This window comes from Motacilla alba, chromosome 1A, assembly GCF_015832195.1.
Source record: "Motacilla alba alba isolate MOTALB_02 chromosome 1A, Motacilla_alba_V1.0_pri, whole genome shotgun sequence".
Taxonomy (NCBI): domain Eukaryota; kingdom Metazoa; phylum Chordata; class Aves; order Passeriformes; family Motacillidae; genus Motacilla; species Motacilla alba.
Genome location: NC_052031.1, coordinates 49099092 through 49121732, shown reverse-complemented (window position 1 = coordinate 49121732; position 22641 = coordinate 49099092). Strand labels below are relative to the sequence as shown.

At 43.7% G+C, this 22641-nt stretch overlaps 1 protein-coding gene across 1 annotated transcript; it reads left to right on the top strand.

Annotated features, from left to right (window-relative positions):
* Window positions 1–235: 235 nt before the first annotated feature.
* On the top strand, window positions 236–22369 carry FAM83F (family with sequence similarity 83 member F). Its single transcript, XM_038154256.1, has 5 exons — window positions 236–1296; window positions 4938–5105; window positions 11385–11506; window positions 12082–12794; window positions 17589–22369. The coding sequence occupies exons 1-5, from the start codon at window positions 547–549 to the stop codon at window positions 17651–17653; spliced, it is 1818 nt and encodes a 605-aa protein (XP_038010184.1). The 5' UTR covers window positions 236–546; the 3' UTR covers window positions 17654–22369.
* Window positions 22370–22641: the final 272 nt, after the last annotated feature.

Sequence of the window (22641 nt, the reverse complement as noted above, 5' to 3'; positions counted from 1 at the left end):
GGGGCAAAAAGTCCTAAATAGATATTAGTATTTGCACCCCAAAATACACCTGGGGGCCAGGCCTGGTTCTTCTCCTCCAAGGACTGCAGTCAGGACACTAGTGCCAGCCATGCCAGGGTGTTGTCCCACATCTGGATTCTTTCACCCAGTGGGGAAGCTGATCCACACACAGAGTTGAGATACTCAATTTTATTTCATGTCTGCACAGAGATGGGTGTGAAGTGTTAAATCCACAAAGCTAAGAAGCGTATTTATACATACATACACAATATATACATATGCAAGCATATTTACACAATCCTATTCAGGCAACATTTGCATAATGAATCTACATCACTACCTGGCTCAGCTACTACTGCCTTCCCTTTCCCCACCTCGGCTTAAAGGCACAGGATATTCCAAATTCATGGGTTCAGTGGGTGAGGGTCTTCCCTCGGAGGTGCGGTTTTCCCATTTCAATGCACCAAGTTCACTCTTAGGATACAATTTCACAAGTTAGTTAAAGCTCTCTATCCCACATCTCTCGAAGCTGGCTTAGGCCGCCACATGACCTGCCCCTTCCCTTTATCTTACATCGCATCTCTTAGGTCAGGTCGTTCTTCTTTTCGCAGAAATTGTTCTCCCCGCAACTCGTGCCCCCGCCCGGGAGCCACGCAGGAGCCTGGGAGAGGGGCCGGGCGGCGGGGACAGCCGTGTCCCCAGGGCCCGGGGGAGCGGCCGCCCCACCCGTCGGGGCGGGCTCGGGCAGGCCAGGTGAGGCGGTCCCGGCCCTGCCTCTCCCTGCTGCCGCAGCCTCCTGCCCTCGCTCCCGGCCGGCGCGGCGCTGGGGGTGCCGGCGGCATGGCGGAGTCCCAGGTGCTGCTGCTGGACGAGCTGCACGTCAACGAGAAGGTGACAGAGGCCCAGGCCCGCTTCTACTACAGCGAGGAGCAGCGCCGAGCCCTGGAGGCGCTGGTGACCCGCGGCGAGGCCGCGTACCGGGAGGCGCTGAGGAAGGAGCAGCTCCGCGATTTCCTCTCCGGCCGGGAGCTGCAGGACCTGCGGGGCGGCTGGCGGGGCTACGACGACCCCCGGGAGGGCGGCAAGGTGGCGCGGGGGCCCGGCGGCGAGACCCTCTCGCTGGCCTACTGGCCCGAGTGCTCGGACACCGAGGTGCCCCCGCTGGACTTGGGCTGGACCGACAAGACGTTCTACCGCGGCATCAGCCGGGTGTCCCTCTTCACGCACCCGCGCAAGGAGGAGAGCGCGCCGCACCTGAAGGAGGTGGTGCGGGAGATGATCCAGCAGGCGCAGAAGGTACGGAGCGGCCCTCGACGGGCCAGCCCTGCCCGCCCTCACCCGGGCCGAGGGTCTGGCTCGGGGCGTGGGGTGGAAGGCGGGCGAGAACCCTCGCTCCGAAGCAGGAGGGCGCTGGCCGTGCAATGGTCGGCGTCCATCCAGCAGGGCTTTCCCTGCGCCTCGCTGCCAGTCGTGTTACGCTTTGCCAAAGCTGATGCCTGTGATGGGGTTAAACCTCTGCACACCCCCTCCGGCTCCCCTCAGTTGGGATCGTGTACCCGCCGTTCGCGTTGTCCTGTCCCGACCTCATTCAGTGGAAGACAGGTCGTGATGCTGTTACAGCCACCCCTACCTGGTGTGTGCAGGTGTCACTAGTTAAAGACAGGGCAGCGTGTTCGTTATGGGATGGTGTTTTTTGGGTTTATTTTTTGTGGTCTCAACACCGTCCAGCTTGAGCTGCAAGTAGACAAAATGCAGACGATATACAGCTGCTCCTCCCGTTTATCTTTCCCTGGAAATGACTGCTGGCGGTGACAGGGCACCTCTGGCAAGGAAGCAAACCAGCCACGATGCTACAAGAGCTCGCTTTGAACAGGTGGGGGCAATCACGAGGTTTTAGTCATCCACCCCGGATGTGGGTGAAGTTCCCCGGGAAGACCACCCAGGAAAAGAGCTCGGTCAGAACTGACACACCCCTTGGGTAAAGGAGAGAACAGCGTAAGAAACTTCATTCCTGCGCTTAGTTTTGTAGCCTTCTGGTTTTTCTGCTTTATAATTCAGCAGCCATTTCCTCCTCCACCTGTTCCCCTCTGCCAGCACACACTATATACACCACTTTTGCAGACCTGTTCAAACCAAACCGAATCTGTTGGGAAACACAGAAAACTTTCCAGAGAGACATTAATCTGGTGGGTGATCTTCTCAGCTCTCTGCCCTCAGAAGTTGTGCACACCCTTTGATTCTGTTCAGTGACTGGTGTGATCAGTCACTTTTAAGACAGAAGCTGTAAAATCCTTACATTCTGATATGGTGCAACTTCACCTCCTCTTTACACTGCTACAAATGCTTCTATAGACCGTTCAAGAACTGGGAAAGTTTGTTTTTGTCAATAGCTGTGCCTGGCACCTAGAAATAATTAATTCCTTTGTAGATTTTTATTTTTTCACTGACTGGACAAACTGTGCCCCTCCCAGCCCGAAGCTGGTTTCATGTTTAACACCCATTTGAGTGTTTAATGGCCCTTTTCATAGATAACTATGCCTATTGTGTTCAGCTGAGCTGACACTGGCAAAAAACTCCAGGTAGCAGCTTTTTTAATCAGCAAATGAGAGTGGGGATTGTTTGGTTTGTTTTTTTCTGAGGGGGGGTCTAAACAGATACTGGTAATACGTGGCACAAGTCTGTGGGTGGCTTATCATCAGTATTTTACAAACATATGTTAATTAAGCTACCTAGCTGCAATGAGATTAGCAAGCATTAACTTGCCAATCTTAAAATGCCTGTGAAGAGCTAGGCACACCTATGGGCCCTACAGATAAGTTTATTATCCACAGGATTGGAAGAGAAATGGGGAAAACCTCTTGCAGGGATAGACACTCATGCTCTGACTTGTTGTGCTTGGGAATGCTCCTAGGTGATCTTGACAGATCACCAGCTGTGACAGGGGGTTGAGATGGCAAACACAACAACAGGAGTTGCCCATGGGAAGTTTTGACTGCTGTTCTCAATGGTCCCCAGTCTTGGGAAGAAGCCTGAACTGACCCAAGGCCCCACAGCCTGGGGGGAGCCATCCCTTCACATTGCAAAGCCAGTACTGACAATTAATGGTTTGTCCAGGATGGGGTGTAATTTCTGCAGTTGTTACACTCATTGCAAATGGTGGGGATGGAGAGAAAAGAAGTTCATGCTTCTGCTATCCATTCCCTGTGTGGATGTTCTTACTTCAAATGAATATTATTTGGCATCCTTTCTCCTAAATAGCTCATCCATACCACTGTGGGGGAGGGAGCATAACAAGCCTGAGTTAATGCATGAACTGTTCATGCCTTTATTTTTGATTTGCCTGTATATGGAGTTGTTCAGAAACAAAGTGGCACAGGTTTGCTGTATTTTAATCTTTAGAGATTCTGGTAACCTGAAATCCTGCTTAGTAGAAGCTACAGTGGGACTTAGTATGATGTAGCTACAGCGCAGTTCACCTCTATCAGGAACTTACATGTTAATGATGAGCATAAATACAATGTCAGCTCTTTTTTCTTTCTCTAACAAAGAGAAGCTGGTGTAAGCACTGTTGACAGAAGGAGCCTGACAGAGCAGATGTGTTGGTTGTTGTTGGCCATACAAGTAGGGACTCAGCAGAGATTCAGCAGATGCAGTGGGCGATGTTTACTGTGGCATCACTTTCCCAAAGGCCATTTGTTCAAGGGCATTTTTCACAGGAAAGAGGCCCTTGAACAAGGGGGAGTGCTATTCCCCCTTCCTTAGGGGGCTTCTGCAAGAGAGCTGCACCTTTTCCAAGCATCAAGTGAAGAAAGTCCTACGGTGTGATGCAGTGTTTAGCTCCATTCACACCTGTATAGGCCATCCCCAGCCCAGATGGACTTATTGCTGTGATTCCCAACACCTGGGAAATTAAAATTTAGACAACTCTATTCCCAGCATACTGTCAGCATGGCAGCTCTGACCTGGCAAGCTGATGTTATGCAGAGGGACTAGAAAAACAGTAGTTTTCTCCATGGATAACCTTTAAAATGTTGGGAAGAATAACTCAGACAGAAAAATTAATTGATATTTCTAATGGTGTAAAAGATACACGTTTTGTCTTTCTCTCCCTTTCTGTAACATCAGCATTAAAGTTACCCATAACCTTCTTGGTTTTGTTGTTACTCATCCTATAAATGTTCAGGCTTGTCTTTCACGTCAGTAATACCTTTTGTTTTTATGTAAAATCTATGCCTGGGAAGAAGGATTAGTTTTATACCAGAAAACAATGCATGCAAAGAGAGGGAATGATCATTTTGCCTCCAAATCTTGAATACACTCTAGTCCCTTTCTGAGAAATATGAGGTGTTTATGTTTGAGCTCAATAAATCATTCCTTGAGAAGCCAGCCCTAGGAGCAGAATTTTCACAGGGATTTGGGGGAAAAAAAGGAAAATAGAATTCTTGTTGTCTACACTATGCATCGTGGCTGAGGATGCAGGCCCTGATTCCTCTGCACATTCAGTCTTCCATTAGACACCTTCAGGTTAGGTGTTAAAGTTGTGTTTTCAGTGGGGTTTTTTTCAATCTGTTTTCAGTGTTCTTCTTCATTTAAGTGACTCCTTACAGAGACAATGGAAGTTTCTCAATACAGAGGATAAACTAGGTATTTAGCTTTGGCATTCCTCACGCTGCTAAAATAAGTATTTTTCATCTGGAAGAAGGAGAACTCTCTTAGGCATTTACTAAGTTCCTTCCAAAGTGCAGCAGCTAACTTAGAAAATTACAATTATTAGTAGTGCTTGGGCATGTACATCCTCGTACTTTTGTCTCCCTATGGAGGCTTCTCCTCCATTATCTGGTATCAGTGCTCTCCTTTATTTTGCATCAGTGGGACAGGCCTTCCTTTCAGTTCCTAATATTTATTCAGTTGTCTTTCTACCATCTTCTTGTTTCCAGATTATTGCAGTGGTCATGGATGTATTTACGGACCGGGACATCTTCCGCGATATTGTCGATGCAGCGTATAAGCGCTGGATCCCAGTCTATATCATCCTAGATGAGGAGGGTGTCAAGCTCTTCCTGGAAATGTGCAGATGCCTTGACCTCAGTGACTTGCAGATCCGGGTAAGGTATTCAGTACTAAACCATTATCTCCTGCAGGTCGTTGGTCTTTTGCAGTTGTAGTGAATCTTGGAACTTGCTTGGACCGGCAAACACATCTCTTCCTGCCTACAAGTCAAACCACAACACTTAAAGTGATGGGACACAGAGGGATAACAATGTGGCTTGATAATACAGAAGGGAAAAAAAAGGAAATATTTGGATTTTTTTGCCTTTCACCCAAGACTGGGATCTGTGTGGTTTCCTGGCTCTTATGACCTAAAAATTCCTGTTTGGGGAGAAAATTATCAGAGAAAATTCCTATAGGTCTTCTGTGTGAGGATTCAAACTAGAGTTCCAAGTAGCTCTTGGAGTTGTCTGCATGGATCCCTCTTACAGGATAAATATACTCTGTGAAATCAAGACTTTCCTTCCGAGCAGTGATCATCCAGGAGTGGATGAGCATGTAGTCCTCCTCTAGGATGACTTAAAGGAGAATTTAAGGGATTGAGGGCCACAGCTGCTGCCCAGTCCCATACCAGAGCGTGCCTTCCTACAGTGCATGCAGCACAGCAGAGTAGTCAGTCTAGCTTGGCTGGCAGAAGCAGCCTCAGAGGGATCTCACTCCATTACATACAGACTGAAATCCTTTGTGTATTTCTTGTTAGTATTGTATTGTTTCCTTTTTCCCCCAGTCTTTTTAGTCACTGTTGCTACTACAGACTTGTTCTAAATCCTGAAAAAAGTAGCTAGGTTGGAAACAACCTATGGGATGCTAGACTCACCCCTGCTTGTGATGCAACTGTTCTGTGCAGTGGTGGTGGAAAAAGTGCTTTTTGCCTGGAGGAGGGGTGGATTTTCCTTAAACACTCAATTAATAGTTTAAAAAACCCCAAAACACAACCAAAACTCAAAAAAAGCTCTGAAGATTATAGAGTCTCATATTAATCATTTTAGGAGAACCATCTTAAATCTGGATGAAAATTACCTGCATATATCTGAAGAGTTCTTCTGTGAACTACCACTCTGCTCTGAGTTTCATCAAAAAAGACATCCAGCTGAGAAGTTTTCTCATTTTTCTCCAAAACAGTGGTGGAAGTTCCTTCCCTCTGGTGTCTTTGAAAGCAAGACACAGACCTCATTATAACAGACGTGTTTCAAGTGCCAGTGGTATTGTGTGTCCTAGGCTTGTGTCTTTTTGGTACATAACAGTGAAATCTCAGCAGTGGTTCCATCGGCTCTGGTACTGGTTTCCCAGTACTTTCTTACCGTGTCATTGTGTACAGCAATGATGTCTTCAGTACTACAATATTTTAACTCCTGGACAGAGTGAATGGAAATATGTCCTGGCATTTTAAAAAGAGTTGTGTTGCTGTTGGAGAGGTGAGTTCCTTTCAGTCTGTTTTTTCTGTCTCTAAAGCAGTCCCCTTCTGCTTGTCCTCTTATCCTTCTACACAGGCTTGACACTCCTAAACCAGTGATCCCAGTGATGTATTACAGCAGTGCCTAGGTCCGGCAGCAGTCTAGTTGTGTGGCTCTCTCTAAGGAGGTGCAGTTTGAACTGATGCAATCAAAAGAAGGAGAAAATGTTTCTGTGTCCATTCTGTGATTCCATTCCTTCATGGCAGCCCATGCTATGTTTTCCTTTAGACATCTTCAGCTAAAAATAGTACAAGCTGAGTTGAAGCAAGTCCACTGAGAAGAAATTTTTAACATCTTTTGACCTAGTTGTTCACTATTCTGCAAAGCTTCAGCCCACAGATTGCTATCCTTCAAATTTTCCCCCTCTTTTCCCAGATATCTCATACTGGATCCTAAATTCCCCTGAAGGTTGTTATCTTTTTTTCCAGTATAGCTTAGGGTTTTTTTAGTCTTGCTAAGGTCAATGCAGTTAGTTCCTGTATATGGTTCTATGGAATGACCAGGGAGATTCTTCATGGAATGGGGAAACAAGTCATTTTCCTCTCAAGGAAGATGTTCTCTTAGTATCTCACCCAGAGCTGCCTTGGATGTGCCTATGCTGCTGGTTGGGTCAGTGTAGCAGAAACCATCTTGCAGGGATTTCCCTGGCAGCAGGCTTTGGACACCCAAGGAAGTTCCAGCAAGGTTAAGGTTTCCCCCTGAAGATTCCCCCCAGCCCTTCCTCTTTGGTGTAATGTGCCAAGGGTTGCAGATCCAGATTCAAAGCAAGAAAGCAAGCTGCGCCTCCAGTCTTGTTCAGGCAGAATCATTTTGTCCCGCGTTGTTTGATCACAGAAGATACTGAAATTGCTGAGGAAACTCTTCCATTCACCCATTTCTTATCTACCATCTTTCTCCTGACAGCTGCTTTGATGTCTACAGATTTTTAGCAACAGGGAAATGTCATCTCCTTTTTGAATGACCATTTGCTTTATTCTAGAAGATTTTCACCAGATATAGTTTGCCAGCAAAGGAGTTGCATACTCTTCTTTCCTGCCCTTCTGCCCACCTTTCCTTTGGAATGCTTGTGCAAGGTACTGAGGATGGCTTTTTTTCTCAGGAAGTTGCAGCCATGTGAAATATAACTTTAAGGTTTGGAGACAAGTTCTGATCCTAGGGGGAGAGAGATGATGTACTACCATGAACTGCAGTGTCACAATGTTTATTCTGTCTTCTGTCACCATCATTTTGTTCTGTGTTTTCTGCCCTTTTGGTCCCGTTGCCCTATTCATCCAATGCAAAGTGAATACTTCAACAGTTCTAATACAGGGAGGTTTACTGTTGACACTGGGTTTTGCCCTTTGTCTATGTACGGCGGTGGACATTTTCACAAAATTCCTGGCTATTGTATTATTTTTGTAGAGATGGCAAGGTATCATGATCTGCTGGCAGTCTCATGGGAGGGAAGCTGCTGTAGGAAGACAATACCTCACCCTGCAAAGAGTAAAAGCTCTGAACCAACTCCAGGCATGAAATGAGAAAAACCTCAATTTTTGTCTGAAGGCTCACCAGAAATGTGAAATGTATTTAAATTCAATCATCAGAACATTCATGGGTTGTTCATAAGAGCATGTCTTGTGTGTGTGAGTCATATGGCTTCCTGAGCCTACAGGACATGGTTTGTCAGACTTCTGTTATGTTTGACACAAGAGTGTTCTACAGAGATCACAGTGAATCAGAGTTCTCATAGATGCTAAATTCATAGCCCCTTAGAAATTCCTCTTTTTGTAGGACTTGAGGGTGAATGTTCTCACCAGTTTCCAGATAGGTGGTTTTTGTCCTCATGTTTCTGTTAACCCCGACCACAATAACAGACACTCCTGCCCAAAGATAGAGAATTCTCCTAGAGTTCCAAGCAAGCCCAGGGAATGACTTATCTGCAGGAAGTTCACCTTCACATTAATTTTTACATTCATTTTCCCAACATGTAAGAAGTTTTTCCTTTCACTTCAGAAAGTCTAAAAAGCTTCTGCCTAAGAAACTTTTGGAATTTCATTTCAGTATTTTATGGTTTCCTGAGATGAGGGAGGAGCGGAATGTGATGTGAAGCAGTGCTGTTGGTTTTTTAATGGTCTGCTAGAGTATTCTTCTAGACTACTTGTGACCTTCTGAGAATGGGAGCTTGCAAGGCTTTCTTTTTGTAAAGACACAGATAATACTCACTCAGTAATTATCTTGACAGGCCATGTCCCAGCTAGCTGCATTCCATCCTGTTCTACCTGAATACTTGCAAGTTACACTATTTTGTCAATAACCATGGCCTTTCCAAAACTTTCCAGGGCAAACAGAGGATTTCCCAGTTCTAAGAGGGAAGGTACACATAGGATTCTCTGGTGGAAGCAATTACAACACTTCCCTTTAGGGTCTGTCTTGTGTTTTCTCCCTACTCAGCCTCACTTTGTAAGCACTACGGCCTAGGTCTGTCCAGTCAGTCACAGCATTACTAACTTTCTAAACTGGGTCTGATTTAGCTTTCTGTGGATTCAGAGTGAGGTTTAAAAGTGTCACAATAAAGCAAGGAAGACCAATTCCTTACTATTTGTATTAGGATGCTCTATCAGGCTTGACTGTTACCAGTCATATTGAGTTGTAGCCAGGGAGATGTTAGTCACTGCTTGTGATGAGGAGTGGTGCAAGTCTGTGGAAAGGAAATATGGAAATTTAATGCAGACTGCATCTCCCATAAGCCAGGATATTACAGAACAAACCTTAAGCAGGCTTCTGCAACAATACTGATCTGGAGGTGTCACTTCTATCTGGTGAGCTAACTGGTCCTCTACTCAAAATATTTGTTACTACTGTAACTCTAGTGCCCTCTGAAAATGCCTACAATCTCACTTCATTTACATTTGTCTCCTCTTTCAGTACTGTGCGGTCTTTGGTACATGAACCCAGGCTCATTCTTCCTCTGTAGCTTGACTTAGCAGTCTACAAATATTCCAAGATCCTTCAAGGCAGAAAATTGTATACAAATAACCTGTTAAGTGACTTGATGTTTATATGACTTTGTGCTTGTTTTCTGTATTTCAAGATGTATTAATGCACTCCTGTACCTATTTTATTCAAGGAGGTTTATGTGCTCAGCTGTTCAGTTCTATCCCCTCTGTGCCTCTCGAAGTGTTACATACATCTCAGTTACTGCAGAAATTCAAGTCTTCTTTCTTTCCACCAAAAGAAGGTGATAGAACATACAAACACAATAAGATCCACACTTGTTATATGCTGGGAAACTTTTTGCTCACACAGGCTGATACTTCTTGATTCACAGGAGTACACATATCACATCAGAGCTGATGACTGACTTCTTGCCTTGTGCAGTCAGCATAGCATGATTTGGCAAATCCCACATCCAACATTAATCAGCAAGGAAAAAAAAATATTTCAGGTGATCAGCCAGCCAAATTCAAATGTTATTTTAATTACTGGAAAGGGCACCATTTCTCCTGTGCTCTACCCAACCTGTCTTCAGCATCCCATACATATGACTCACTGCTAGGCCCTGGGCAAGCCACTTCATCTTTTTCTGTCTTAGGCTCCTCATCTTTAAAACGGGGTAATAATACTTTCAGCAGTGTTAGGAGCATTAATTAGCTAATGCCCACACAGGACTCCAGACAGATCAAGCAACAGCTGAATGCAAAACAGTGCTATCATAAGTTACTGTTAGTCAGAATTTGTATTTCCACTGCTGTATTCTAGTGGGGGAAATAGCAGCGGATTCAAAAGGCAGGAGTTGTATTCAGAAAAACAGCTTTTGAAAGAAATCTGCATTCTTATAATCACTCATTCCTGCATGCTGATTTCTATAGCCTATCAATATTTAAGCTGTTGGTGAGGTTTATAGTAATAGGACTTAGCTCTTTGTGGGATCTGAGGCTGTGCTAGCATTAGCCAAATCCTCCTGATTCTTCTGCTCTGCAGATGGAGAAGAATGAAACAAAGGTGAATTGACTTTCCCAGAACATCACAAGGAACAGTATCAGAACTGCAATTACGCCTGGGACTATCTGACTTCCAGCCCTGGATTTATTACTCCAGTTCAAAGTGCCTTTTAGCTTTTCATTCTTAAGGAATCCTTACGTAAAAATATGGTGGAATGAGGAAAATTGTCTAGATTTGTGTGTCAGAGAGACAAGATAATTTGCTCCAAACTTAAACTGACATTCAGTAGGTTTGGGTTTAGGGGGACAAGAGGGGGAATGTTTCATGTTAGACACTTTGGGAGTTCAGCCTTGTGCAGCCAGGACACATGAGCAGAGTAACACTCAGTCCAATGTGCAAATATATCCTTATAGTATTCACAGGCACACATCTATTGTTGAAAATCATGTAACCCTAACTTTGTGGTTTTTCTGTGTCTGGTAGTGCTTTGTTTCATTTCTTGTAGGTTTGCTGACAAAAGGGGGTGAGATGGGAGGTTTGGGGAGAAGTATTCTTTTTCTAACTACTTCCATTCCTTTTATAAAAAGATTCCTCGTCTTCAGAAATTCTTCTTCGCTGATCTATTCAGGACATTAGTAGAAACATTTATCTGAAAGCATTGTCTTGCCAGTGGCTCAAGTGAATAGCTGAAGACAGCGGGCAGGGATTTGATGATGCTGACCCCTTGGACAGCTATAAACTGTCCAAGATGGAGAGGAGTGACCTATGTAAACAGGGGATGACAACAGGACTTACAGCACTATGCTTTCCTTTGCAGCCCTTCTGGTGGCTGATACAAAATGAGCTGTAGTCCCAGAAGTAGTGAGACAATGTGAGTGACATCTTAAGACTTGGAGCTGGCAATTGTCTAATTTTCTGCCCTATTTATTGTGACATTTTGTCTTTTCACCTCCCTGTTAGAATGTCCGCATACGCTCTGTGACAGGGGTTGGGTTCTACATGCCATCAGGGAAGATCAGAGGCACACTGGCATCCCGATTCCTGATGGTGGATGGTGAAAAGGTGGCCACTGGATCATACAGGTGGGTTACTCTTGTTTAAGGTGTTAAGGCATTTATTTGAAGAATAGTCATGACTTTGCTTGAGAGTCTTCTTCACATGTCACCCCCACTTCTATCCCAGCTTCTGTAATCTGTGTGGCATCTGTAGAAACCAGAGTGGAACAAAAGAGAAGGTGGCATAGAGCCCTTCTTCAGAGAATGGAACATACCCATGCTGGCAGATCTTTTCAGAGGTCTGGGGACAGTTCCACACTGCATTAGGAAGGGGTCTGCAAGAACTCCCCACCAGTCCCTCTACTCAGTTCTCTTCAGTGAGGTTTTCCATCCGGAGACTCTTTCTGTTGATGCAGTGCTGCTTTTTTAAAAGGGTAAACTGTCCTTCAGAGTTTCAGGGCCATTTCTCACAAATCTGATCTACATGTCTAAAGAAGAACAATAATGTTGTGTCATGTATCCATTGGGGCCCATCTGGCCAAGAATATAAGGGCAAATGGCATAATGCTACATATTCCCCTGCAGTGTCTTAGGTTTTGTTAGGTGGGCTGGGTCAAGTATGCACCCCAAAATCTAATGTCAGTTCTGTTTCCTCCTCTTAGCTTCACATGGACTTCATCTCACATTGACAGAAACATCCTGCTCGTCTTGACAGGACAGCACGTGGAGATGTTTGACATTGAGTTTCGTGAGCTCTACGCCATCTCAGAGGAAGTTAATTTATACAAGGAACTGGGTATTGCTAACCCTTTCCTCCTTGGAATTGGGAAGCCAGGCTTTCATTCCTCTACCGTGGCTCGGAAGTTCATTAACCCAAAGTATGGTTTAGTAGCAGGGGCAACCCGTGGTGATATGATGCTCTGGGCTTCACGGCACAGGCAAGACAATCAGGGAAATATGGAAAAGGAGGAAACAAGCGAGTCAAAGAAACGGTTAAATCGGTTCCTGAATGACTTAGTCACATTGGAGCAAGTGTTCCCAGAAATAGATCCACCTCTGGAGAACTTGAACAAGCTGAATCGGAGCCCCCAGAAACTGTTGTCCCGGCTCCATATGGACCTGAAAAATAAATCCAAATCCAGAGAGTCTATTCGTGACATAAAGAAGGAAGATGCACAGAGCAATGCAAAGCAAGGAAAGCGATTTGCCAGTGGGCTTTTCAGTCGCAAGGCCAAGCGGTCTCCAGGCTCAAGCATTGAGGCCAATTCTTTTGCGAGTGAAGGACATTCAGGAGAAGACCTTGGGAACATGAAACTGGAATATGAAAGGCTCAGCATTGGCCATGCTAGTGTTCGGAGCACTGGAGGCAACTCAGGTAAAACCTTTTACCAGCATACTCTGCTTTCTATGTCCCTTGTTCTGAGATTGGCTGATTGATGCAAGCATACCCACTATAGGCACTTGTGAGTGGATCCTCTCATTTCCTCTGAATCAAAATGAGCAAGAACAAAGAGTAGAAGTTGTATCAAAAGATACAGGCAACATAAGTTGAAAGCAATTTATTGGCAGTGTTACTGTAAGGTCAGTACTTCTCGTGTGGATGTTTCTTGTACTTTTGAGCAGCAAAGGGAGAGAAAGGTGAATATTGCCTTGTGTAAAACACTGCTCAGTCCATTACATGCATTTGCTTAATAAACAGCAGCACTATGTTCGCTATTTTAGTGGCTAGCAGGCCACAGACAGATTTTCAGTGTAATCCCTTCCCTTCCTCATTAGAGTTTAGGCAGGTGTATTTCCTGTGACAAATTCCTGGTGAAGAAAACAGGAAAATGTGTTTATGTTGAGGTGAGGGCACAAGGATTGGAGGATAGAGTGCAAGTCTTTTTAATTTGCTCCTTTACCACCTTCTGAAATGGAGGTGAAGGTCATGAAAATAGAAACTACAAAGAAGTAGATCGCTAGATCTCAACTTTTCTTTCTTTGCTAATGCATGATTGATATTTTCATTAAGTCCTTCAAAGGCTTCAGTCAGTTGAAGACACAAATGATAAAGATTTCTAATGAGTTATGGGTTCTTAGCTAACTCCCCAACATTTTACACGTTTTGTGAGATTGAAGTAAATCTTTGGACTATTCACCCCTCTTGTCTTCCTCTCAGTGAGCTGTACTGGGTGTCAATACATCCTGCACCATCAGGAAAATAAACTAATTGCAAGGAGAAAATTTCTTCTCCACTTGTCTGGGCAGAGACCATTCTGTGCTCTGATGAATGCAAAATGCAGATGTAGAGAGACTGAATTCCTTTGCAGTTACCATGATGTGAAATAGAAAGATGTTCTTTTGGGACCAAGAAGAAAAGCAAGGTGTTGGGACAGTCAACAACAATGATTAATTAGGTTCCTGGAAATATTTCTGCTAAATGAAGGACAGACTCAAAAATGCCAAATGAACACGAGAAAGAGGAATTTTAAGAAGGAATGGCTAATTTATTTAAGACGGTGGTAGATCCATTTTAGAATCTGCATTTGGCATTTGGGGAGGCAAAAGTAAATCCTGTTCTAAAGAGGTCCTTTCTCCAAGAAAGTCTTGAGCACAGACATTATGTGCTGGTGGGCCCCATTCCTCAAAGCCAGGAAAAGCAAAATCGCTGAGAACCTGGGGGGAGATGTATGGGCATTTCCACTTGCAGGAATTGACCTGAGTGCTTGCACTACCCTCTAGTGACAGAAGGAGAGAACTGTGTCATCTCAGATTCATCAGCACTGTGCAGTATCAGAGATTCTCACTGTCGCCTGTTTTAAAGCAGCCAGCCTGGCATTCCCGCAACGTCCTGATGAAATCAGGCCCAGCTTAAGGCACGAGTGGTTGATGTCTTTGGCTGGACAGTGGGGCGCTGCACCCTGCTGGGGCATTGCACCATCCGGGCAGCAGGGATGTGTTCCTCCTGTTCCTCCTAACACAGTGGATCTGTGCCAGACAGTCTGATGCTTGGTCTAAACCATTTCCACAAATACATTACCATGCTATTATGTTCAGGTTTTATTAATTGCCACTGTTACTTCCTGCAGACTGCCTACTCTTTCAATAAGGGGGAAGGAAGAATTGAGAACAGGTCCAGGGAAGGCACTGAGGTCCAGCACACCAGTCTTCCCCCTGTGCTTTTTCTGACCTGATAAATCTTTCCAGCGAGTCCTCGCTAGTATTTTTGGTTTATGCAAATTGAGAATGCCTGTTCATGGTGACAGTGGGAGACTCCATAGCTTTTGAAGTATAGTGTAAGTAGACTTTGTCCATCTGGTGTCATCAAAGGCTGAAGGAAGATCATGGATTGTGTGTTGCTTTCGAATTAAATCACTTTCTTGTGAGAGAAAACTCCTCTAGTCTAACAGTCCCAAAGTGGCATGTGAGCAGAGATGGTAGAGGGCACATTAGATAGATGGAGACTCATTTGGAACAGAAAAGGATTTAATAAAAAATTCTTAAACACAGCCATGGAATAGCATTCCAGCCTCAGTATAAAGATAGAAGACACTTTGTTCTTGGGTAACTTTAGGGCTGACTTAGTTTAAGTTGTCTTTGAGCAAAGCTAGTAAAAACTGGTGCTGTGATACTCTGGGTGACAGAAGAGAGGTAAGAAGTGGAAATGAAAGAGAGGGTACTTGGCATGCAGGCAGGTTAGGATGCAATTATTCAGAGCTTCACGGTTTGAAATGGCTGCCCTTAGCTTTTGTAAAGATTAAACAGCACACTTAAGCCCCATGGGCCTGCCTGTGCACACATCCTCCAAAGTCACTATTAATTCTCTAGCACCATGGAGACACATCCCACTTTGCGAATGCATGGAGAGACCAGATCCACACCCGAGTAGCTCATAGAGTAGTTGAAAGACATTATTCAAGCAGGCTAAAAGTCAGGTTCAGTCTTGTAGGCGCAAATGGTGATGAAGAGAATCTGAGCTGGGAAGAGAAATGATGGAAGTGTTTGCTGTGATGGAGTCTGAAAATCTGATGCAGTTTTTACAGGCTAGAAAAGGATTCCTATGAGTCAGAATTGGGAGTCTGGAAAATACAAGGGCTCGAGATAGAATGTAATGTCCCAGACTAAGTGTCTGAATTAACACCCTGAGGTGTTGTCCTAGCACACCGCAAGTTGTTCATTGTCTTACAAGGCTTTCTCAAATCATATCATGAAATTAACAGAACCCTTGGATTTCACTGTTGCCTGCTGAGGAACACAAGAGCAGCTCTGAACCTCTGAATCTTGTTAATTTTAAGCTGATGCTAGGCAGACTGTGGTCAGAAAAGACAGTGATTTCTGTGTGCAGTTTCTGGGAAACACTGCAAAAGTCTGAAAGCTGTGTGCCTTCAGAAGGCACAGACTTTTTGTTTAGTGTTCCTTTTTGGAAGAGGCAAAGTGGGCTTGTTCAGAAGGGTCTGCTGTCCTGAGGTGCTCCATGCATTGACTTCGTATTTTATGAGCAGTGGTTGCACAATACATAAATACATACACTTAGTAGGAGGAATTTGTGTTTCAGTTTTGTGCGCCTCTTGCAACAAAAAATGGGATTTACACTGGGCACTGCAAAGGCATTGAAATAGCTGCTTAGTTATCACCAGCATTTTTCAGCAAAAGTGAGATCATGGAAGGGTGGTAACTGGAATTTTCAGCCTCTTTTCTAAAGAGAAAGAGGGAAATGTCGTTGGGTACATACAAGGAGGGTGTTTGCTCTAACTGTAGTGGGATATGTAGAAAAAGGTCAGAAGACAAGAGCAGAAAGTGACAAGAATAAAAGGGCTGGGAGCTGAAATTAAGCAGAGAAGCTCAGATCTCTTTCAAAAAAAGCATGAAGGTGTTGAATGTGATACAGACAGGGAAGGAAAGAGGGGTGGGGAGGAGATAGGAATAATGATATAACACTAACATGCAGGATGTGTCGGAGGGGGACAGGTAGAATGAAATGCCACAGGGAGATGTGGGGAGGAGGCAGTAGTACACAGAGCAGCCACAGAAGTGAGGGCAGGGTGCAGTGCAACCTCCAAGGTGAACATCAAGAAGATGCAGTGTGGAAGAAAGTGGAGAGAAGGAGGGGGAGAAAAGAGAGCTCTTCTCTTCCCCATCACCTACAGGTAAGGGCAGCATTGATCAAATACCTGCAAGCAAGACAGTGACATTAAAAAGTATTCACTTGAAGCCCAATTCAGAGGCAGTGCTTGGGTTGAATGCTCCCTAAACTTAGCAAGGCTGAGACTTCTCAGAAGCATGTCACCATGACCTGTGGTTTTCACTCTCTGTTTTCAGTCTGAACTGGCATCTGACTCCGAGTGCTTGGGAGACGCACATGTACCTTCCTTCTGTACAAATACATGAGTGGGGCCTGCCTGTGTTCAGAGTGATTCCAAGCCACGTGGCAGCCCCTCTCAGTCCCTGCTGCCCTGGGCCAGAATCATGCAAGCTTTACTGAGCTCAGATGAGCTCTCTTAATTGCAAAAGCCTCTGAACACACTTTTGTACAGTGCTTGAAACAGATATGCTGGGGCATCCAGATCAACATCTGGCTGTAATTTTGGAGACCAGACAGAAGTGCAAGCATTGAAAGGTACAAATACTGGGAGCAGAAGAAATTCATAGAGTAAGCAGTGAAAAAACCTAGGATTATAAAAAACTGGAGGCAGCATACTCTGCCACTTTAGGGAGAGACCTTGAGGCCTTGGGATTTGTCTTGCAAAGGCAGTGGTGGAAACACTGGCACTAGAGAAGTTTGAAACAAAACATGAAAAAAAAACCTCTATGGAGAATGTGTGTGGGTATCGAATGAGATGACCTTGGGTTTTCAGGTTTTTTTTCCATACTTCACTCTTTGGAAAACTTCCCACCCAAGACATGACCAGACTACTTATCAGTGCCAGCTGGGACCTAATGAAGCTGGACTGGGTACAAGCCAAAGCCTAGAAATATTTCTGCAGTGGTTTTCTCTACAATATACTCTGCATTTGATCTTATTTTAATGGTTCTTCATTTCAGTGCAGCAGAAAAAAAGCCATGAGAGAGTGCAGAATAATGTAGGTCTAACAAGGTGTATAGTAAAAAATGAGATTGAAGCATGAGTCCAAACTTTATCCAGGGCTTATTTACTTAACATTAACACTACTTTAAATTCTTTTCCTTCCAGGTAACCTGAATCCAAACTCCACTATGAGCGATAAAAACAAACAGTCTACCTGTGTGTTATCTTGATTGGGAAGGATTGTCTGGAGAACTAAAGACTGAATCACAAGCTGGAACATTAACTTCTTGATTGATTTTGAACCTACAGCCATATCCTCATGCAGTGATCTGTAAAGCCACTGCAGGTCCTGGATGCATCTGGCACCCCCGGCTAAAGCACATTTACGGGGTGATGAGCAGACTTTGGATAGTCGGTCCCTTAAATGAGGGTTAGTGATGAATGTATTAGTCCATATGTTTATGTGCACACATATTTTGTATGTAAAAATAACTGTGATGACTGGTCTCAGAGCTCACTCTGTGCCCAGAGAAATGCAGGAGATTTTCTGACTTGTGCTGCTACTTTGGTCTGTCTAGCTTCAGACTTGGAATCACTGTGTTGCATTGTTTACTCTACCGCACTGCAAAAATGTATTGATCTGACTGGCTGTAAGGCTGAATCCAATTGAAGTGGCAAATTCTGGGTGAAATAAGGATGTTTACAGACAGTGGAGCAATCCTTTGTCCATAAGGAGTCTTCCTGTAGATTCCTGTTGTCACTTGCCCAGGCAGAAATGAGTGGTCTGGGAGAAGGGTTTAGCTAACAGCAGCCTACAGAGCAGTAGCGGAACTGTTTCAGGTCATAAATGTAGCAGTTGAACAAAGTGATTTAGCAAGAATGTGGCAAGGAGGGAAAATGGAATATAGGGCAATGTTTAACATATACTTGAGGGTCAGGAGAAATGCCTGATAAGGGGCCTGGGCAGGATCTGGGAGCAATAACACAGACTTCAGTGTCTGTGATGAAATCCTTGTTGTTGCTGATTCAGCAATACTTTTACCATTAATGGAAACTGAATGATTAAGGAGCACATCTTTGAGGGTTGAAAGAGGAAGCAGAGGAGGCATGCAAGCTTTTCAAATGTCCTTTTTTTTTTTTTTTTTTAAAGTTAACCTTTCCAGAATCTAAATCATGCTAAAATTGAGAGGCTATCTGATCTGCTGTTCTGCCTCTGTAACAGATGATCACAGAAGCATAAAATACAAGGCTTGTATATACAGAGGTCTTTCTCTGACCCTGTTCCAGCAGTCTATGGACTTTCTCAGCTTTCTGGCAGTTCCTTCTGGACCTGGTCTTAATGAATGCACTTAGTCCCTTTCTAAAAATTCTTTTTTACTTTTGGCCTCCAAAGTGTTCTCTGGTAACAAACCCTAAATTCAATGCATGTACAAAAAAGAACTGTTGTCAGGCTGTTTTAATGGTTTCCTTGATGATTACCTCCTAGCTACTATGGGATCTGACTGGCATTTCTGTCCTCTTGTTCAGTATCCTTTTTCCAGTTCTGCTCACTAACAGAGTGGATAAACAGATTGTTTTTGCCTCTACAGTGGGCAGATTGACATTTCACTCTGCTTTCTTGCCATTTAAATTACATATCCTGCTGTCATAAGTAAATCCTCTTGTGATACCTAAAAAAATTAGATCCTAGTTATTAGAAGAGACCTGAAAACTAACATGCCTACTTGCCAAAAAATACTTAAACATCAGAAAACCACTAAAGGTTTCGTTTTCTTGCTTTTTGTTTAGAGAAACCATCTGGGTTTTTAGCTGCACAACAAATTCACAGCAAAGGCAAATGATGCACTCCCAACACAGAAGCAGCTGATCGAAAGACTCTTTCAGGTGCTGGTTTGTTACACTCAAACAGCTATCTGTAATTGATGGTAAAATGCAATTGATTGATTCACTGATTGATTAATTGCCTTTCCTTGAAGTACATTTAATTTGAATAGCAAGCAGGTCCATTTTACTCTATTTACCCTGCAGAATGTCTTGAGATGCTAAAATACGAGAAGTATTGTGCCTTCTGTTAAACATACTCATCCTCATTCCATGGGTTAAATGCTTGCTAGTCTATATAATATATTCTATATAGCCTTCTGGGAATGAGCTGTAGTTTTACAGCTGGGTCTGTCAGCTCATATTATGAGCAGTGTTTCATAAAATTGTTCCTGGTTATGAGAAAAAAAAAGAGGTGTTGGAAATGACACCACCACTTGGATGAAAAAGTGACTTGATAGCTGAGTTATCCTGTTGGCTTTGTGTGTGTAGCTCGTGTGCCTAAAGCTACTCACTGTGTTTGCAGGATTCCTGAAAGTGATTTGATTTTGCCATACTTTGGTTACCACTCTGCAGACATTTGGGAGACTTTTTTTCTCTCCTTGTATTTTTTTTTCACTTTGTTAGCAAAGATCTGATAGAAATTTATTAGGCTGGTGTTGTTCCACTCTTTGTTCTGAAAAGAACAGTGTCATCTGGTACTTCCTTTTCCTCCCAGGCTTTTAAAATATTTATTTTTAAATTGTGCAATAGGTTAATTAACTAATTAGCACCATGTTGATATATATGGTCAGGTTTTCCAGGAAGTCCTTTATCTCCTTGTTGCTTCATCCTGGGTGACTTCACAAATAGTCCAAGAGGCTGATTTTGCTTATCCCTTCTTTCCTTCTGCGCTTACGCATTAGTGTGCTTTACTTTCTCTTCCCTATGGTGGATGTCAGAGCTCTTTTCTTTAACCTGTCAACTAACAGGATGTCCTTTCCAGAGAAAGTCTCTCATCTGCTTGTCTTCTTTCTTGCCACACCAGTTCCTGAAAGGTAATGTTCACTTGTTTTCAGATTCTTTCCATGGAAGTCAGTCTCATGCCTTGACTCCAGGGGCTAGTAGAATTCCTTAGGCTTATCACACACTGCTTAATTACTTAATTTGAGAGAACAAACTTGCTTTTTTGCATGATCTAAATCTGCACCTTAAACTCAGCATGACTCTGAGGACGCACACAGCCTTGTTGATCCAGAGTGAAGGTTTCAGGCTCTGGTGGAACTAGTTCTTCCCTGAAGATAAAATCTGCTGAACTTGGGCTATTTAGCTGCTCCTATGGCAACAGAAGTGAGTCTGTGTGAGGTGACCACATTTATTTTGACTAGTTTTTGCTAACTGTGGTTCTTGATGAGGGCTAGAAACCTGGGGCTGTGACCTGTAAAATTAACTTCTCTTGCTCTCCAGATAAAATGTGGCTGATGGTGCTGGGGTTCACAGGGGCAAAGAGCAGTGCTTAGGAATTGTGTTGGAAGTCTGCTAGCAGAGGTTGAAGGAAGACTTCAAATAAGCTGTCACTTGGTGCTTGTCCAAGATGTCCTCTCTTGTAATCAAGTCACCTACCTTCCGAGGGGGTGGGAAAGATGGGAATTGTTCTGTTGCTACTCAAAAGAGCCAGATTAGCTCTCTTTGGCATTTGTATCCTGACCCTGTACAATCCCAAGAGAACACCTGTCCTCTGGATCCCTTTCCCTCTTTGGCTGGCCTGTGTGGAGCACCATGGGGCCTACAGCTGTGGTCCTGGTTTTAGACAGAAGGTATTGAAGCTGGGGCTCGTGGCTCTCTCTTTCTGGCCTGCAGTGGGGAGTGGTTCAGAAAGAGCCACTTGGCTGAATGTGTGCCTTCTGCGTTTCTTTTGGTATGTGTTTGTATATTTAATGTATATGTGTCCAGGTAATTATGTGGGAGACCTTTTCTAAGTCAAACAAATAAACTCTTTACTGTGTTACATTTAGGTACTGTGTTCATGGTAAAAAATAAATATTTTAATTTCTCTGCTACAGTTCCTGGATTGGGGGCATTTTTCTCATTTATTTGTCAAGAACCTGTACTGTCTGGATTAGAGCAAGTTTCTGTGTAACTGGTGAACTTCTTTGGTCAATGTTTGGTGGTATTTGTTAAAAGAAATGTGGGCAACTAAATTCTCCACAAGTTCAGTGTTTTGTGGCTTTGAGTACCTTATAAGAGTCTAATTCATTCCTGCTTTCTTGCTGCTGGAATACGCTGCACTAGATGTCCACTTTAGTTGCTTGGGATGTTTTTGTTGTTGTTGTTTGTTTTTTGTTTTGTTTTGTTTTTTTAAATTACTTTGCAGCTGAAATGTATCTTGCTGCAGCTATAAATGCATCTGACAAAGTGTCACCTCGGTTTTCCTTTCCATCTTTCTTATATAATTTGTACCCATCAGCAATGACATTTAATTTATGAAACTGAGTCCCTGTGCTACATTTCAGTTTTACCTGGTACAATGTAATCCTTGACATTTAAGTAACTCACAAGCTCTTGTTTCCCATGCTCCCTTTGTTTGAGTGTACAAAAGCCCGATTTAAAATTCCTGACCATGTTTCAGAATAAATCCAGCCTCTATTTTACTTTTGGGCATTAGGGCACATAAAAAAGTATTTGCAGTAAACAAAATCTTCATCTTTCAGTGTTTTAAATCCATGTAGCGATTGCATTTGTACTGTGTAAGAGGAGTCTCTCTAATCCAAGCTTGTTTCACAGGGTATCTCAGGGCTCTGCAGATCCTGAGCTGCTTTCTTTATAGCACCACCGTGACTTTCTGCCTTTTCTTTTTCTGTTTTGGGGAGGTTCTCCAAGAATGAAAGATAAGACTGTCCTTCCCCTCATTTCTCTACTTTAATATAACACTCTTGTTTCTTGACACTCTTATCTATGCTCTTGCAAAACCGGGGAGCAGTCCAGGATTGAATGACTTTTTTGTGTATCTAGAACTTGTGTCACCTGTCCTTAGCCTGCTGAAGAAATGCAAATTTGGAACTCCTCGTTAATAAGCAAGGCTTAGGAAAAGCAGAGTCAGTGACTGTAGGAACCAACTTGGAAGAGAAACCTATGGATGTAGATGAAATGGTAAAGCCTTTATGCCTCTAGCAAGGCTGCCACAGGTTTACCTAATTCTTTGCACAACTCGTATTTCTCATCCTTCTTGCAAGTCTGGGCATGTGTGCTTGGGGAGTTTGGTTACAGAAAACCACAGCATGACATACAGCACTCAGCATCCAAATGAGAGCAAATTTGCAGGGCTTTTCAGCCAGATAAGGAAGTAAGAGAGTAGGTGGAAGTGTCTGCACAAGAACTTAAGGGCACAGTAGCTGCTGTATCCTAAACTCGTCACATA

Coding starts and splice junctions, on each gene's coding strand:
- FAM83F (XM_038154256.1), top strand. CDS start 547: ATGACCTGCCCCTTCCCTTTATCTTACATCGCATCTCTTAGGTCAGGT. Junction 1,297..4,937: donor TGATCCAGCAGGCGCAGAAG/GTACGGAGCGGC, acceptor TCTTGTTTCCAG/ATTATTGCAGTGGTCATGGA. Junction 12,795..17,588: donor GAGCACTGGAGGCAACTCAG/GTAAAACCTTTT, acceptor TTTTCCTTCCAG/GTAACCTGAATCCAAACTCC.